The sequence below is a fragment of the Athene noctua genome, chromosome 6, assembly GCF_965140245.1.
Source record: "Athene noctua chromosome 6, bAthNoc1.hap1.1, whole genome shotgun sequence".
Classification (NCBI taxonomy): domain Eukaryota; kingdom Metazoa; phylum Chordata; class Aves; order Strigiformes; family Strigidae; genus Athene; species Athene noctua.
In genome coordinates this window covers 36,018,887-36,038,269 of record NC_134042.1, presented here as the reverse complement: position 1 = coordinate 36,038,269, position 19,383 = coordinate 36,018,887, and the positions used below count along the sequence as shown (strand labels likewise).

The 19,383-nt window shown below is 44.7% G+C and overlaps 2 protein-coding genes across 4 annotated transcripts in view; one reads left to right on the top strand and one right to left on the bottom strand.

The window, feature by feature from the left end:
• Positions 1-12,277, top strand: part of ASB2 (ankyrin repeat and SOCS box containing 2) — a 36,549-nt gene extending 24,272 nt beyond the window's left edge. For 2 of the 3 annotated variants that reach the window (XM_074908589.1, XM_074908587.1), the window contains exons 8-10: positions 1,036-1,597; positions 5,408-5,561; positions 6,318-12,277. In XM_074908589.1, the coding sequence (XP_074764690.1) occupies positions 1,036-1,597; positions 5,408-5,561; positions 6,318-6,454 (853 nt within the window). In that variant the 3' untranslated portion in view covers positions 6,455-12,277. The remainder of the gene's footprint in view (positions 1-1,035; positions 1,598-5,407; positions 5,562-6,317) is intronic. The other variant, XM_074908590.1, reaches the window with a different exon arrangement.
• A 416-nt stretch (positions 12,278-12,693) lies between these two features.
• Positions 12,694-13,554, bottom strand: FAM181A (family with sequence similarity 181 member A). The gene has a single exon (XM_074909350.1). The coding sequence runs from the start codon at positions 13,552-13,554 to the stop codon at positions 12,694-12,696; it is 861 nt and encodes a 286-aa protein (XP_074765451.1).
• Between the last annotated feature and the right edge of the window lie 5,829 nt (positions 13,555-19,383).

Sequence of the window (19,383 nt, the reverse complement as noted above, 5' to 3'; positions counted from 1 at the left end):
ACTTATGGAGACATAAAAATGATCATGGATTTGTGACTGTAGGGCTCCTGTACATCATATATTTGAACTTCACATTACATAATGAGAGCAGCTTGATTTATATTTCAGTGTTTAAGGCCACATCACACTTTCCAATAGCAATCCCTGATTACTGGGGTTTAGGACTTGGCTGTACATTTTTTCTCCCTGGGCTCAAGCATGGAAACCTGCCTAGAAAATATTTTTATTTCATTTTCTCCCCTTTCCTAACTGTCTTTTTGGCTCCCCATAATCTGGGATGGATGTTGATGGCCCCATGGGTTTGCCACAGCCAAAAGCCACACAGTGAGGGCCTTCAGGATGGGGATCAATCTAGGGCAATAATTGAATTGTAAAATCAGGCAGGGAGGCCTGGGAACCAAATATGTAGTTTATCCTAGCTGAGTCCTGCAGTGGGAGGTTTGGTTTCAACCCCTTTGTGGTCTCAAGCCTCTTGCTGTGGCTGTGACCCATGAGGCCTACCAACACCTTGTGCTGTCACCCTTCTCTTGAGCCATAAAGCAATCCTGATGGAGGTGGGGAGATATGGCCTCTACCGGCACCTCAGGCTGGAGGCCATGTGCCTGTTCCTCCAGTCCTACCCACAGAGGATGATGAAGGTGCAGAATGTCTGGGGGATTCTAGCTGGGTGTCTGCCATTTGAGCTGTGGCAACTGGGAGAGTTGTAACAGGGCAGATAAGGTGTCAGCACATTGTCTCTTCCATTGTAACTGCCCATGTAGCTGCCATTACCTCATAGAAACTGAGTGATAATTTTAAAAAAACTTTGTTCCTCCATGAAAGAGGGGATCACACAACTCAAATTTTTGGCAAGGTAGGAGCACAGGGAGTTGTTGACAGGTTTCAAGTTCACATCCTGGTTTCTCTCAGAGATAGTTGTTCCTGTGCTCAGGTTAGCAAGCTCTCTCTTATGGTTACAACCATACAGCTACTATTTGCTGTATGGTTGTAGATCCCCTAGAGCTCACTGCTGTTCACTGATCCTTCATCCGGCAGGATTGTCTCCATGCTGATCCCTGTGACCAGCCGCACCCGTGTCAAGCGTAGTGGCATCAGTCCCTTGCACCTAGCGGCCGAACGCAACAACGATGACATCTTGGAAGAGCTGATTGATGCTGGCTACGATGTCAACACTGCCCTCTCCAACGAACGGTCCTGCCTTTATGAGGACAGACGCAGCACTCCTCTCTATTTTGCTGTTTTTAACAATAACATCTATGCCACCGAGCTCCTGCTGCAAGCTGGAGCCAACCCCAATGTTGACCTCATCAACCCATTACTCATCTCCATCCGCCATGGCTGCCTGAAAACCATGAAACTGCTCCTTGACCATGGAGCAAACATTGATGCCTATATATCAAGCCATCCCACTGCATTTCCGGCTACCATCATGTTTTCGATGAAGTACCTTTCCGTGCTGAAGTATCTTCTGGATCTGGGCTGTGATGCAGGTTCCTGTTTTGAGTGTCAGTATGGAAATGGCCCACACCCTGCATTAGATTACAGACGGGACAGACTTAATGATCCTCAGCTGTCCAAAGAGCCAACCATAGTACAGGTAAGCACAGCCTAATCTGCCTACAGTACTTCTGAGGATGTCTCCCACCTATGTATCTTGACAACTTTAATGTAGTTTTTCTCCCAACTTTTCTGTGAGAGAAGATACCTTTATTCCTAATTCATTTACAGAAAAAAAGCCTTAGTAAGTCTGTGAATGTGCTAAATCCATGTTCAGTGACAGCAAGTTGGTAAGCAACAGCTGCTGTGACCCTAGCTTGAATTTGCAGTGAATTATAGTCACCTTGACAGCCTTGCTGTCAGATCTACAATGTTCTTTTCCTCTGGACCTGAGGTGCCAGGAGTGAAGTATGTTTTCTTGACAGGCAGTGTCATATGAGCGGTAGAATATGGGCAGTAGAAACCTGCTTGTTTTATTTGCCCTGTAAGATTTGTTTTGTCTGATGGAATTTAAGCTCCTGGCTAAATTAAAATTGTCTAGTGCTTTACTTCATGAGGGTAAACTAGTGAATGTAAATAATTTCAATTTCCAAGTCTACTGGATAAGCAGCCCTGGAGAGAGGAGTAAATTTTACGTTAGCTATATGACTGTGCATTATATTTGATGTTTTCAAAAGAGATTAGGAGATTTAGATCCATGATTCCATCTTTTCAGAGCCATTTACAGATTTTAGATATCCATGTTTTACATGTGTATCTTTGGAGTCCTTTCCAAAGTGCAGCTGGGCTCAGCTTCCACTGGGCTGTAATAGCATTCTCAGTTCCTTAAGGACTTTGCAACAGCTCAGATTACACATTTTTTTTTAATGATCTCTGTACGTTGACTTCTTCCAATATATCTCAAATACAATCTGACCCTCCAATCAAATTTTACTACCCTTCAACATCTGACACAACAAAGAAATCTCAGCATGGAAGTCCTTCTATTTTACAAAGAATCAGGGAAGAAATAAATCAGCTTCTATCTAAGTGTAGCTTTGAGGGATTGAGAAGAAAGTGTCTTTTAGCCCAAAGAGATGGTCACCAATAAATGTTTCTTGGTAGTGGAAAGAATAGAGGGAAACATTAAAAAATCCTATGAAATTTTGACCTTTTTATCAGTCCTGTCTTCCGAAAGACTTTATTCTTCAGTAACACGTCTGGGGAAAAAAACAAACAAAAAGAAATCTTAGAAAGAGGATTGTAAGAGTCCATCAAAATAATACTTTATCCCAAACAGAGCTAACTTATCCTTGAGAGTGTTTGTCACAGCAAAATTTCTCCAGGATACCATATTTTTGTCAAAGAAAATTTGATAAAATATTTAATCTCTAGTTCTTGAACCATGATATGATAGCATGTAGAGTGAACAGAGGACTGGAATTTCAAGGCAAGGAGAGATTGTTTGTCTGTAGCCCTCTGTGGTATCCTAGCCACTCAAAAACAGTTCTGTTTTTACTTATTTAATCACATTATTTCCCACTGTATCTCACTGAAAACTACTTCTAGTGCCTAAGAAAACATTAGGTCACACTAACACTATATTATGATATTATAACACTAATATTATAATAATAAAATATTAGGTCACTCAGAGTCATGATTTCAAAGTTCAGACCATGTGAGGCAGAGGTAGCAAAAGCTGTATAAAATTCTATCTGTGCCTAGAGAGAGACCAGTGAGGGACAAATGCATACAGAGAAAAAGTAATCCTTTCCTTCCAATATTATTTTAAATTTGCTTCTTAATGCTAGGAATTTGGCTAATAAAGTAAGGCTTGTGCGGTGTAGCTTCATGATATAATTGTGATATGGTTTGTATTCTGAAATATAGAGGATCTTATGAAACTGTAGTCTGCACACAAAAGATGTTCATTTTTTATTTTCTTGTATAAGCTTATGTAAGGATAATAAATCCAAATGATTAGTCTTTATCCAGTAAAGGTTATGAGTTACTGGAATTAGATTTGAAAAATGCATAACTATAAATCATTAGTGTTGCTATCAAATTAACGTGTCCTGGAGAAAGTGAATGCAGAAAAATGGTTGCTGTCTCACTCCACATTTCCAGAATTGCAGTGTCAAAACTGTGACTGTGGGGAGTGAACTATCCTACTGCCGCGAGAGGGCATTCAGGGGCCTACTGAGACTGCAGGCAATCCCATTGCCTCTAGCTGCAGGTTTGCATTATTTTGCTTCGTTTTGCTGTGCTTCTTTTCTTGCAACATGTTTTGGAACATTTTTATTCCAAAAAACGTTTTTTGTAGACTGAACGTGTGAATAGAAAAAAGAGGAAAAGGCAGGTAAGGTCTCTGGCGAAGACAAGAATAGGAGAGCAGTAAGATCCAGTGTTTTATTGCCCTGTACATGTGTCCTCATTTAAACTGTGACAAAGTGGAGTTACTGCTTGGAGGTGATAGTGCAGATCCCCAGTTTGCACGTCCTATAGGTAACTGCATGGCAATGGCATATGACAGCCAGATGTACTAAACTGAACTTCCTATAAGCGGCCCAGGTATGAAACTCTGGGGTGTCTGCTGGGATCCTCCCAGCATTACTGAATGTAATTTTCCTGGAAAACACTACTCAGTGAAAAAAAGAAGCCAGAAGAGTAGTAAACACCTCTGTGAATGCTCTCACCTTGTATAAAATGGCCTTATAATTTGATGCAGCTTTATTCTTTCCTAGGTGAGCTAATATGATTTTATTTCTGCATAAGAGCATCCACACAAGACTTTAATACATTTTAAGTTAGAGTTCATGCACACATAATCAAATTTGATCTAGTTACAGGAGCTCAAACTGAAAGAGGTTTAAGCTGGTGCATTTTCTTTCCTGTTTGGGGTGGGCTTGGAGGGTGCTTGCAGACAGTCTCAGTGACTAAACTGATAGATGGTGCTTAAGCCACCATCACTCAATTGGGATTGGCCACACGCCTAAGATCTTATCCATGCAGCATGATTTAATTCATGTTAAACTGTCTGACTGCTCACATGCAGATAACTCCACAGATACCTTCATCATACACAGCACCCTATCAGAGATAGATGAAGCTGTCTGGTATAATGTACATATTTTGCTTAAAGCGGGAAGAGAAGTCACTACTTCTTTGAAATGAGACTGCTTAAAGTCAGGTCCTTAAGTCTCTTCTTCAGTATCTCCATAAGCAGCCCTCCATGCAATGGCTCTGAGTACTCTGCAGCTTGCACTGGGGCAACAGAAAATTTGCCTGATCCATGACTAAGAAAGATGCTTCTGCATTAGGCCCAGGATAGTTCTCCTATAAGCAAGTAAAACTGCTGGGGATTCATTTGTGCAGAGATTTCCCCAGACTTGTAATTAGTAAGGTGTTTGGTCCCCAAAAGCTGCAAATACTATTGGGTCCACAAGAAGTAGGCGCTGTGCTCTGCCAAATCTCCCTCTTTCCCTAAGCCTCCTTTGGGCACAGTTGCCCCAGAGAGCCCCTCCCAAGAAGGGAAGGGGACCCAGCACGCTGAGTCAGTGCCCTGGGCTGCATGGACCTTTCAGTAGCTCCCTCACTGGCTTGGGGCAAAGCTCCTCTGTCCTCCCATTTCTGTGGAAGTAGGACATTTGGACCCTGTAAAAAAATTTATTATCCTTTCCATGATTCAGAGTTAGGACCTCACCAGGGGTTTGTGTCCTCCTGTGATTGTAAAGAGAGGATTCTACCTTCAGTTGAAAAAAAAAAAAAAGAGGCTTTAGCTGAAGTTTTCTGAATGGAAACTAGTAATTGCCCTCACAGCTGATAGAAGGGTGGGAACACCAAAGCCACTGGGGCTGTTGCTATCACTGCAGTTTCCACAGGTGCATTCATCTTCCCCTGACTGTACTCAATCTGTTTTTCCTTGAAGTTTTGTGAAATGGTGTCTACTCCAGAGATAAGTCGCTGGGCCGGGCCTATCATTGATGTTCTCCTGGATTATGTGGGTAACGTGCAGCTCTGTTCACGGCTCAAGGAGCATATTGACAGCTATGAGGACTGGGCTGTCATTAAAGAAAAAGCAGGTATGGTCACCCAGGAGAGAATCTGGCACAAATATTCCAGCTGTTGGATTCAAAACCTCAGTCACCATCTTCTCTTTGTATTCATCCCTTAAACTTGATAGGATTTCCTTACTGAGACTGAATTTCATTTTGGACCAGGTATGAGGCATTAGAAATTGCTGGGGTGTCACTTACTGTGTGATGCTAAATGTATGCCAGCTGCAGATCTGACCAACTGGGAATGAGCATTGCCAGTACAGGAAGGCTGATTTGACTGCACCTGGGTTACAGTCAGATCAGGGCAGGTGGGCAGTGAGACCATCTCCACAGCAGCCCAGCAGGCACCAGTGGCCTTTAAAGCCTTTACTAATATTCTGCTTTCCTAAATATCCTTTCCCTCAGGATCCAAAGTCTTTCATAGACATCAGAATTAGTTTTCTGGCACCAAGCTAAATTTGGTACATATTACATTTATTTTTAGTGGGAAGGCAGAGTAGTGTAAGGGAGCTTGTTTAAATCCTCCTAGAAAGCCCATTGCTAAGGCTGAGATGGGATACAGCACCCCATTCTCCAGCCCCACTTCATTTCCTATGTCATGCCTCAGAGTAGATGATCTGCCACCAATGCCAGATGCATCATCCTTTCATTACAGAAAAGCCCCTTTTTTTTTTTATTCCTCCTTCTCCCATTTCTCTTGACACTGACCTGGCCAAGCTGAGCTGTCCCTCTCAAGTTTAAACCTGTTCTGCTCATGTTTCTGACCTGCCTGTCTTTCAGAGCCCCCGCGACCTCTTTCCCATCTTTGCCGCATCAAGGTACGAAGCCTGGTTGGAAGAAACCGCATTAAACTTCTTGACACCTTGCCTCTCCCAGACAGACTGATTCGATACTTACAGCATGATTACACACAGTGACCCCAGGCACACCAGACACGCAGTGGCTTCCCAGCATGGCATCAGCATGGCGAGGGCACACTGTGCGTGGTAGGGGAGGACTTGCTGCTGGCTTGGTCAAGAGCCCTCCAATGACTAATCTAAGAAAAATATGCTTCTGAAGCATGAATGAGAAGAAAATGGATGAGACAGTGAGCTAAACATGGGACAGCTGTTAGGTTTTCCAAAAGAAAACATGTATGATTCACCTCAGAGCTTGGTCTGCAAAGAACAAGAAATGAAAACCAACACTGAAAAATGAGTACTGCTGAAGCAAGTATCAGTAAGGAATTCAAAGGTATATCGGGGTTGTGGTGGAGCTTAGCATCCTTGCTGTGATCACAATTCAGAAATTGTAGAGTCAACATATTTCGGAAAACAAACATTTCCCTCATTGACTGAGATTTTTATTTTACCTTCTATTCTACCATTTGGATTTCTGCTAAGTGTGCTGGTTGCTTATTCTCTGATACTTTGACACCATCTTGCTAACACTTTTACTTTCATTTTTTGGACCTTTCTCATTGAGTACTTGATTTCTGAACATTCAAATCTCAGAACTTTTTAATAGACTAAAGTCCAGAAATGCTGATTTCTTTAAAAATCAAGGAAAGGTTTATATAAGAGGGATGTAAGAATTGTATTTGCACATAGAGAATACAGTTCATTTCATATTACATTTGTAATGAGAAGTAGGGGAAATCCTGCTTGAGATAGTTTCCTAGACTGGGGATTTGAAAGCAACTCGGAGCTTTTTTTTTTTTTTTTTTTTTTTTTGCTAGAAATTAGAAGTAGCTGCACTGTAAACAGTAGCTTTACTCTGTCATGAAGCTGGTGTCAGAGCAGAACAAAGCTGTAGAGCAGCAGAAACAGTGTTGTGAAGGAGAGAGGCAAGGTGTGCAGAGAGAGGAAACACTGCTAAACCAACTTTATCTGTTCCTCCCCTAGAAGATATTGTCCCTACAAAACCCAGGCTCTCATCTCCTTGGACCTCTGGGGCTATAACAATACCATCACTGGAAGAAAGAGGTATTATTTCAAAATGATGAAATTTAGACTTTGAGATTTATGAAAACCAACACCCAGAATTAGGCTTCCAAATCCTTATTCAGGTGCCTAAACAATGCCAAGTTGCTTGCATCAGGTGTAGTTCCACTTAAGCCAATAGGACCACATTTGGTGTCAGATATTACCGAGGCAGAATAAAAATCTTAAGATTTAGCCCTGAATTTCCTGACTTTGGAAGTTTGAAGTATCTATTAGCTCCCTTTGACACTGATGAAAGTTAATATCTCAGCTTCTTTGAAAATTAGGTCACCTATTTACAGCTCAGATCCACAACTGATTTATGGCAGCTTAACAAGTTACCATCTATCAGCTGAACCACTATAATTGTCCGTGAAATTCTTTTATTGAAGTTTTTAACAAGTCACATTCCCTCACAGCTGGGGAGGCCAAGGAACCCATGAACAGTTATTGGCAGTGACTACAGCACAGTTGACAGGTGTGACTTACTGAACTGATTTGATGAGTGCCTCATTCCTGACTAGGCACCTCAGTAAGGATGGAAGAGTCTAAATTTCCAACTATGTCTTTGTAGATCTTATGCTAGAAGCACACTCATTCTTACCTTAGGTGACAAAGGAGCTGTGCACCATGGTTTGTTAGGGTTCCCCACCAGAGACATGGCAGATCTGGTTTTGTTTGTGGGCCTGCATACCATCCATGGAATCAGATAGAAATATAAGAAGCAGGGAATATGCATTGCAATGAGTTTTATTTGTGTGGAGTTTTATACCTTAAAACAGAACTAAAAGCATGATGCACACATACAAGTCTGTCTGGGCACACAAGTTCAGGTTCTGTGATGGTTCTGTGTGTAATGTGTTCAGCACTTGCGGGACAGGATGTAAGCAGAGGAATTGGTTACAGCTATGGACAGAGTGTCCATAGCTGTCCCCTTCCCAAATGCAAAAGAAGTTGAAAAACCAACGCTTTCAATTGCAAAGCTTTGGAAAGTCCGATGAGATTCCTCCACTGCTGAAATTTCCTCCAGTGACTTCCATTACTACCAGATTAAGATCTACCCCCCACCTCCACCCCTTGTCTCCTGAGGTGTGAACAAGAAATTTCTTCAGGTTGGAAAAATACTGTGTGGAGGGAAAGGAATGGGGAACAAGAAATCTTTAGACCACTTTTGCCAGTGAAGTCCCTGTATTGCTAAGCAATATCTTGAGAGATAGAAAATCACCTGTGGAGTTCATGCAGCTCTCATTTTATGGGGCTGAGCAGTGAAGTTCTGGGCCCTTCTCATATTGATATAAATCAGAAAAAAAAATCCTTGAAATGTAATGACTGTAACAGAGCAGTTGTAGAGGATGGATACAGTCAGAGCTTGGTAGACATCCTTTGCTTAAGTGCTTGTTTGGTGTGCAATGACAGCCCTGGAGACCAGTGGCTGATAGAAGGTTTCATAATCACCAACTGTATGTGTAACCACAGGGGTAGGATTTGATAAGCGATCCCAGACTAGGAATTCTCCCTGAGAACATAAAAGTCTCACAAACTACAGTTTCTTTTTATGTCACTGGAGAAGTTGAAACTGGGTTTGAGTGGAGCAAATATGGAAAGTCCATTTCTTCTTTCAACCAAGACACCCTCATCTCTGTTGAGTCACCCATGTCCTGGTTGCTCTTGAGCAAGAGAGTCACTGAGCTAGAGAGCACTGCTCTGATGGGAACGTATCACAACTGTGGGAATGGTAAGGGCACACTCTGCACAGAAACTGATGAGAGAAGAGCCTATTAGAGGGGAAATCTGGTAATTACAATGTTATTAAGTCCTTTCTGCTTGATTCTTACAGCAAATCTTCACACACTCAGTTTACATTTACTTGCACTGAAATGGAGCCCACTACTTCTCCACTCCAGTCATTGACACAAGTATTTTGTGCACAGTACTTAATCTGCGCAAATTCAATGTGATTTTATCTTCTATCTATCTAGAAGTTACTGTGAAGAGACAAATACCCCAGAACCCAAACAAACCAGGCTTGTAAGCAGATCAGTAGTTCTAGTGCAAGGTGAAGTGCCTTGTTTTTACTGAGTGTGGTACATATACTCCTTCAGAGATGATGACTTTATGTGAAATGTTCCAGGAATATTTCATGACCAGTTACTGTACTTTTTTTTACTGCAACATGTGCAATTCACTTGATGTTCTTGTGCACTTTTTTGATTTTTTTATTTCATTTTGTATGAAAGCTTTTTCACTTACCTCTCCCTTCCCATTATTTATAACAGCTATTTTGGTTTTAAGAGTTTAAATTTGCATTGTTGTAGTAAATAGCAGCTCTCGAATGTTATTGTTTCCATCTTTCAAACAAGGTATGAATAAACAAGTAGATTCTGAAGGACTATCAGTTGTCCTGAGTAGCAACATTGAACAACCAAACACAAAAATAGCCAGGAAAAGTCTGAATCCAAGCTTGAATTAATAATTTAGATTAACTCAGGTGTGAGAGAAGAGTAAGTATTGTTAGAGATGAGACAAAGTTCCTATTCTTTGCAAACCTTTTGGAAAGTCTCACACATCCCCATTCAGTGATTTTGAATATATTTCACAACTGTCTTCTCTTCATTTGTGTTTCACCTCGCTACTGCTCTAGTTCAGAGCCGCAGCAAGGGCCACTGCCTGCCCTGGGCTGCAGAGGGAAGTATGTCACAAATGATTTTAAAAAGTAGCATCAGTTTAAATCTGAGGGTAAGTGCATAAATATCTGTGTGTCAGAGGTCATTTGGAACAGTCTGGTTCAATCTTTCATCCTAACTTAAAAACATGCTATTCTACTACATGGAAAATGTACAGCAACATACATTAAAAAACAGTTTAAAATTAGAAAACCAAGAATTTAATATCCAGAAGGTAGGCACTTGATTTTAACTCTCTTCCTTCTCTGAATTTCTTCAGAAATAAAATCTCTACAGAGGCTATCCACTTTGCTAAGTATTTTAGTTATGCTAGAAATCCATATTCTGGTGCAGTATCTATCTAGCACTTTCAAATTTCCCTTCTGAACTCTAGCAGGAACACTTGTCCACAGCAGTCACCGTGGTTCATTCCACGACCTGCTCTGGTCACCCAGATGGAAATCCAGACCAGTGCCAAGGAGGCTGCTCTGCATTGACAGCACTGAGACAGAGTTCAGCATCTGGCTTCATCTGGATTACAACAGTGACACAGAGCTATAGGTGTGAGAAAGGGCCCCTATTTCCATGTTAAAAGTTCCTTGCCTACAGCTCTGCAAATTAAGAGGCATAGTTCTCCTCCCATTAACTTCAATGGGGGTACTGCCTCTGGTTTCGATTAGTCTCCCTCGTGGAGAGGGACAGTCTCCTCATGGATCTTTTTGACAGAAAGACAAAAAAGGAAAGACATCTAAGTATATCCACATCTTCACTTCCGAATCAAGAGCTAACCTGATGTCTTTAACCCTTAGATCAACTCTTTACCACCTTGCACCTTGCATATAGTTGCAGATATGTGCTACCAAAGACATTTCCTACTCTCTCTCCTATAGGAGTAGTTTATGGAGGCTTGATACATATATTAAGTGCTGGTAGCAGGGAGAAAGTAATGAAATCCATCTCCATTTTAACTTTTGGCCTGTTGGACTAACACCTTACAGACATTGTTCCTGTAAAAATAAACATTGGTGGGATATACTGTGAGGTTTGGGGAAAGGATGATTTACTTTTAGCCTGAGAGTAAGTTCATATCCTAATGAAAGTTGCAACCTGGTTATATAACACCAAGCCCCATCAGAAGATCCAAAATGACACTCTACAGTTGCTTAAGATGATAATTTTTTCATGACTGCAATGCACTTGAAAGAAGTGCCATAGGGAGTTATACTAGCCAGAGCCCAAGCTGATTGAGCACACTTTTTATTGAATCCTGGGAGAAATTCCCATTAACTTCAGCAAGAGCAGGTTAAGGGAGATCACAGGCATCCATTCTCTGGCCCTTCCCCCCCCCCATAATGCACTTCTCTTGACCTCAGTGATTTACTCCAGTATAACTGAATAGATACATAGGCCTGCAATATTAAACCTTTCAGATCTCATGTGCTGTGCCTTAGCACCACTTTCTGCATGGGTTTAAGAGAAATCTAACTTTAAAAAATCCCGCATTAACTTTTCTAATGGTAATTTGTTAAAATAATTGGGAAAATACCAGGCAAATAATTTGCAGCCAGGCCTTGTGATAGCGTTTCAAAATCAGACAAAGTAAAAGTTGTCTGGGAGCCAGAAATCAAGGCAGGCTGTTCTATATGCTTTTTTCTTCTACCATATTTTATGGTTTTGCATTCAACTAATACAATTTCTCATTTGTTCTGTTAATGCAGAACAATTCCTGACATGGAAATTCATCTGCTTCCATTTGCACCAGCTTAACACTAGTTAATTTTCCAGCCTCAGAAGAATTACTTTTAATTTACATCAGTCTGAACAGGCAAAGATTTCAGACCTCATATCTACCCAAGTGTTGCAAGTCAAACCTGTGTCTACCCAGTAGGGCAAAAATAAACAGACTGCATTTACAGAATCACCAAAATAAAATAACCTCCTTTCTTCCCTTAATTTTTTCTTTTAATTATCTCAGTATTTACATACAAGAAGAGCTTAAATCAATTCACAAGCGTGGTTTCTACATTAAATACTGTCCTTCCAGTCTCTTGCACGCAAAAGGAAGTGACCTGAATATCTTGACTTCTCTGGAATTAAAGTACAAAAACTCTTTGAATGGGTTTAATTCATTTCATTTCACTGCTGCTGCCGCAGGGCAACCCCAGAAAGATGTTCCCACACGGCGGAGGTCTCCTAGGTGTTACAAGTGCGGCTATGAATGGCCCGCAGCCCCGCTCGCCGTGGTTCAGACAATGCCCATCAATGAAAGAGCCCTGGTTTGCCTCATGCTCCATGCCACCGGCTTCGTAAGGTTTATTCCCTACTTACACCCATGTACTGAGAGTGGAGCCCGAGTAGCTTCCCAATAGTTACTAATTCACTCCAGCCCGCCCATGGGGAAGAGGGTGCAATAGTTGTTCTCCTTCCCCCTGCAGCTCCATGCTGCCAGCAGCTCATGCCTGGTGCCCGACCGGGCGTTTCGATTCACTGTCAGGAGCTCTCATGTTCAGCGTGACTCTGACACCCCCCCAGCTAAAGATAGCCAAAAACGTTGAAGATTGGTGGGGGGACAGCGGGCTTGGTGGGGATGGGTTTCAAAACCACGGGCCTGTAGAGTTTCTGCCCTGTGACGTCGGCCTCCTTGCAGAAGTGTGGCATCTCTGCTGGCAGCGCGGCCACACTCTTCCTCCACAGCCCCAGCCCTGGGAAGGGCGACGGGGGCAGTGCACCCGGGGGCTGGTACACCCCCGGCCCAGGGCAGGAGAAGGGGCAGCAGGTCCAGGCACCCACCCGACCTGAGAGGACCCCAGCAGGGTCCTTCTCCCCAGTATGCGGGGCAGGCTCAGGGGGGCTCTCTGGGGCAGCAGCATCTGGGCTCCGTCTGCTTTTCTTCCCCTCATAGGGAGGAGGGTCTCTGGGGGCCGGGACCCCCTCAGGAAAGACCCTGGCTGGCAGGCTCTGGGTTGGCCGTGGCTCTTCCCAGAAGGAGGCGGGGAGCTGTCGCTTCCTCATGGGCACCTGGTCTGGCCTGGCAGCCTCAGGATTTTGCTCCTGCAGAACCGTTTCCCCAGTGAGGCTCTCCTCTGCCTCCACTGCCTGCAGCACCTTCTCAGAAGCAGCCCCGCCATGGGGGCTGGGGTTGGGTGCCTCGGGCTGGGGGCCACGGCCCCGGTCCTCTGTCACCCTGCGCCAGCCACACTCAGAGGGTTTGCTGGGGTGGCACCGTGGGATCCGTGAGTACTTCTGAGAAAACCGCTTCAGCTGTTTCTGCAAGTATTTTCTGTGGTCAACCGACCGGCGACAAGGAGCTGATTTATCCAGAGCCGCTTTGATGTCGCTGGAGGCCAGGTTGACAAAGTTCAGTAGAGTTTTTACCTCGCTGTCTGATGCCATCTCATTGGATGCACCGTGTAGAGTTTCCCATGAAAAGTTTATAATCCACCTTCGGACAAACCTTGACAAACCTGTGGAACATGATGGCCACACTTAAGAGCAGGAAGCCTCAGTTCAAATAGCACCAAGCAAATGGAGGGAGGGTGGGGGACATGTCAAACTTCTCAGCCACACAAACAAGTTGTCCATCATCTCACCTCCATGCCGGCAAACTCCTGACAGAGCCACCGTGCACCCGCAGCCCACCACCCCACACCGCTGCCCCAGCACACACCAGCATGGGGACTGGCTCACGAATGCTGGCCAGCCCGGCACCTAATCTGGTTAGATAGCGCTTAGTGGAAAGAAGCTGGGACGGCTGCTCCCATCTCCCTGTAAGCAAGTGTGGACACTCACCCGGCGTGTGGTAGCTTTTCTGCCGGTGCTGGTGGCTGCGGCGTTGCTGTGAAGAGCCCCTTCCCCGCTAATCTCGTTAGGCAGGTTACACACCGCCAACCTCGGTGGAGGCAGCCAGGGCCCGCCAGTGTTTGGACGCAGTTTAGCAAGCACTTGAGCAAGCTGAATGAATATCGACTCCGGCGAGTTCGGGGCTCTCCCAGGCCAATCAGAAGCCACTTTGCCAAATACAAAGCATCCCAATCAGGCATCAGCCTCCCCTCCTTGCATTCTTTGCCATCACAAATTGTCACCATGGGGACAGCCACAGAAAGACAGCTAATAAATACAATCATTTCCCGGCGATTTCTACCATTCTCCCTATCCTCTTCACCCCTACTGAGGCCTTTCTTTTTAAAAATGACACAATCTGAAGTGAAAATGCTGAGGATGAGTTAGGAAAGTTTAGGCACCCTTTTCTCTGCACTTCCCGAAGCTCTCTGGGGGCTGATACTAACTATGCTTCATTGGCACAGAACAATGTAATACGGGGGGACCAGGCTAGCCTACTTTTAACCATTCCCCATCAGAGCCCCCCCCCCCCCTTTTTTTTTTTTAAGGGGAGGATGATGTCAGAAAAAGGTAGGAAAGGAACAAATCTCTAAAGAGATGTGCAGATATCCATGGAAAGGGAGCTTGAGCGCTCAAGAATCTTGTCTTTATGTTTGCCCCCTCAATTGAGTTACACAAAAGCTGAATTACCCATTCAAACTACCCGGACAAAAGGATGGAGTTGGATAGTACTCTTGCATCTGTAGTCAAACAGTTAGAGACTTAAATCGAGTCGTCATGATGGAGAAAGAGTTAGACAAAGCCCATAGAATTGCCATCAGCAAACATTTTCCTGTGTCATATTAGTGGGTCTCCATGACTCCCCCTGGCCTGGGGACAATAGCACAAGTTTGCACACTCGACTACTGTCACCCTGCCAACGCTGGCAAGGAGCAGAAACAGGACAATCCTTTAAGGGGAAAGCATGCCCGCTGCAGGGAAGGTAAGAAGAGAGGGAAGAAAAGGCGTGTGAAATGCTAATTGAGCTGCTTCCTTTACTGATCCAGAGTTATGTGAGCCCTCCGCCTTCTCGCAGGCTTGTCCCTAAGGGGTGGCAATAACTTAATAGCACTGTAAAATGGAGACCTGGAGGAAAAGGGGAGAAGAAGGGCTGCCCTCAGTGTGCACTGGACACACCAAGGACACAAAGCTGGCAGCAGCCTGTGTGCCAGCCCGGGACCTGCTGTCTCCCATGGCAGGAGCAGCGCTACTCCTGCTCTCCAGCCCACAGCACCCTGGGAATGGGAAGTGGAGAGGGGCACAGGATGTTTGCACCCACCAAGGGGAGATGCTGCCAGCTCTAGACCAAACGCATGCCCTAGAGAAAGCAGGGACCAAAGTCCAAGCCATTTTGCAAGTAAAATCTACCTTACAGATGTGAGGCATCAAAGGCCTAAGCCCTGAGGATTGAAAACAGCTAAATTTTAAGGTTATTTACTGTATTTGTATTATTCCAATTTTCCTCAGAGGAAGACAAGATCCAGACTGTGTCCTTATACCAAACTCTGGGCAGAGGCCTCAGGGATGATTCTTCAGTGTCCCTGCACTGGTGCACCCAGTGCTGCCATCCCTATTCACATCATTTCTTCCAGTCTGGTCTGAGCCACATGTGCTGGTGCCCAGACTCAGGTGTTTCAGGTCTAGGGAAACCCCAGGGCCAGGACATCCTGCAGCAGAATGTGCTGCAGAGCCTTTGTCACCATGGTGGACTGTAATGCGGTGCCTGATATGCCACCGCAGACATGCCTCTCTCCTCCTAATTTCTAGTTCAGAAGCAGTTCATTCCCTAGGAGACCTGGGCAGCTAGCCCTGTCTGCACCCTCTATAATCCGCCTCATGCCAGCATACAAATGTTTGTGCAATCTTCTTTTGGATCATTTGAGGGGGACAATTTCCAGTTACCTGCTTCAGCATCTATTTTGGGATGTGCTAGCCAGGGCCTGGCCTCTCTGTGACCTGACACAGATCCCTCCATGCAACTGAGGCTACAGGGAGAGGTTTTGTCTAGCTCATTGAAAGAGATGCACACCAAGGGATCACATATCTGTTTGCAGGAACAAATTGCCTCCTGTGCTTGAGCTCTTGAACCCAACCTGGACACCATGTTGCACAGCACCATCTCCCAGTAGAGCTAGTTGGTTTCCCAAGGGGCTGAGAGGGAGAGACAGAGAAACATGGGGCAGGTGCCTGGGAACAAAATGATTGTCTGAGGATGTTAATGAACTGTGTCTTCAGAGGGCTGGAAAACTCATGCTGTGTATTCTGAGATCCTATATGCAATCATAGGACTCAAGACCCCTGTGCTGTGCTGGCACTGAATGCTAGTGGGTCACTTATATTGAGAAGGTTGGGTATGGCTTACCTGCTTACCAGAGGATAAGGGAAACCTGGCATTCCTTCAACACACCCATTGCAGAATCACTCTCCAAGCCCTCAGGGCCCTCCTGGAAGGACGCTTGCTCAGGACATAGATCCTTGGGCACCACATAGCAGTTGTGGAGGGGCTCCCCATGCCTTGATGTGCTCGCTGCTCCGGCATGCCGTTCCCCTGCAGCTGGGTAACGGTGGGGAGCTGGAGGGGAATGAACCGGCAAGCAGGATTTAAAAACCAGAGCAACCCACCCTTTCAAGGTCAGACTCAGGTTGAGCTGCACAGAGTTTTCTCTAAGAGGCCACCGGAGCCCTTTTGTTCCTCGCTGCTCTTGCCATGTTCATCCCAATGTACATGTGAAAGGAACAATTAACAATAGGGCACTCCTCTCCGAGGATCCAATGCACTTTGAAGTGTCCACCAACCAAAGGCTCAAGAATGATACATCATTTTCTACTGTGAACATGTCAAACTAGTACAGCAATTGAAAAAATGTCTCCACATGCCTTCCCAGCATGCAGACAGGGACCAGCTGGAGAGCCACTTCATATCCGACATGTGATCCTCTGACAGCTGTCTTCCTGGGAATTCTCGGTATTTGAAGTTTTCTAACTCCTTTCTTAAGTGAAGCACAAGAATAAATCCATTCATTTCAAAGTTGCAGCCAGGCATCTCCTAAACATACAGTATTCCCTACAAGACTGAATAAAGGAGAGAGAAAAAAAATTTTCTTACACAAAAATACCTGGGAAATGTTTTTAAAGTGTCACTCATTGTAAGTGATGTCAATCTTTAGTCACTTCTACACCAAAACCTCCCACAGCTTATTTCCAGGCTGAGGGTCCCATTCAGCAAAGGTATTCCAGCACCAGGCTGGCCTGGACCATGTGAGCAGACCCACTAACCCCAGCGCACACCATTAACTGGGGTAGATTCCTCCACCGCAAGTGCCCTGAGCAGTTCAAATGGCATGAACACCCAAATCACTGCTGTTATTTTAATGGCCTGTAAAGCGAAGAGCAGACCAGTGAAGAGCTGAGTGGTACAGAGATGAGACAGAAGTCAGTTTTGACACTATTTTACTCAAAATTCTTTTTCCTCCTCTACAACAGAGCTCCTAGCCTGAGTAACAGGTGTTGTCACAGGGTTCACACTGCTGTCAGGATAACAACTCTGCGTCTCATGTGGTACGCTTTCTAGGCAGGCCTGGACTGAAATCAGCTCTCGGTGGCTTTTTGCCCCTCCCTGATTTGGGTTATCTCTTTGTCCAAGGTACATGTCTGTATGGTAAGCACTGTTATCCTCATCTCTTCCCCATGGTTGTTAAAACTAGGCAATCTCCATTAATTAAAAAAACAAAAACAAAAACAAAAATCAAGCAAACACAAAACCTTTCAGATTTTTACTTGAAAATAAGACTTCTTAACAATTGTCAAAAGATTTTCTTTAGAAATTTTTTAGAGGTTTTTCTTAGAGGAGAGGAGAGGAGAGGAGAGGAGAGGAGAGGAAAAAACCAAATTTCCATTGGTTTGTGGAAAATTTCAACTATTTTTCCCCATTTGGGTCACAATCCTGTGAGTCTTTGTTGAGCCTAATGAATATGCACTTTGAAGCAAAGGGAAAATGGGGCTCCAACTGTTTTGAAACATAATAAGAAAATAATCTGGAAAACTCCCAGATGGGCCACCTGTGAATCGTCCCTTTTCTTTGTCCATTAAGGGCAGATAAAAGCAAAGATGTTTCAGTTGCATGATAACTCTTCACTCACCTGCTGTTTCCTAAGGCTCTGCTCTGCCTTCACATTCAGAAAAAGAGAGAGTAATGGTTTTGAGAAGAGCAGGAGCCTGAGGGGAGGTGGCAATGGCTCATGGTGAAACCAGAAGTATTGGCCTGCAGAAGAGAAGGATTGGGTTGGAGGAAGACTACCTAAGCTCTTCTTCAGGGGTCCGGATTTTAGATTTCTTGTTGACAGTGACTGAAGTGGAAGGAAATTAATCATGTGCTGATGGCATAAAAATGGGAGATGCTATTTAACATACTGCAAAAACTGGGTGACCTTAGGACTGAATGTAATGGGAGAGGAATGGATTGTAGTAACTCTGAGCCACACACCTCAGGCACTGATAGCAGGAATTTCTGCCGTGGGGAAAGATAACACTGTCTGGAAATGAGAAGGAAAAACAGGTCATAGAATGGAAATGAATCCCCCCTCCACCCAGTCTGACCTTCAAAGGCAGGGCACTGATGGTGTTCAGGCCTCCAAACAGGTTGTCCTCTGGACTCCGACCTTGACCCTAGCCTGGGATGTGAGCCTCATCTCAGGACATGCAGGTTCATCTGAAAGGGAAAAAAACCTTCATAAATATTTCTGAAGATGAAATTCATCTATGAGAAAACTAATATGGGCAAAGCTAGCAGCCTGGCTCCCAGTCCAAGGACCTGAAGGGCATCTGGGACAGGCAAATAGTGACCATGGTTGCAGGTCTGTGGTCCCTGCCACCAGCCCCCAAGGGATGCCTGACAGTGTGTGCACAGGGGTGCAGACAAAGCCCTCATCATACCTTCTCGCACCACAGCACGCAGGTGATGCAGACAGCAGCAGGGACATCTCGCCCTGGCACTGACCCTCACGCAGCCTGGTGCTGCCTCAGAGCTGAGTCATCTAAGCCCAGGGAGGGACGAAGGAGTGAGGGTATGGGATTTGTCCCCAGACCCATACTGTCTGGTCATCCCCTTTGCTCTCCCTCCTCATCTCCTTGTTGAAGCCAACACCTCTGCTCCCAGAAGAGCAACCTGGCACACCCACCAGACGAAGCTTTGACATTTCCCCCCCTCATTCTTTCTTTTTCCTCTTGACAATCTGCTTTGACCTGAGTGACATCCTCTCTTTGCTTTCAATCCCCGATTTTCTGCACTTGGGGACAGACTTTGAGCAGGCACTAAGTGTTGAGGCCGCACAGAGGCTGTAAGGG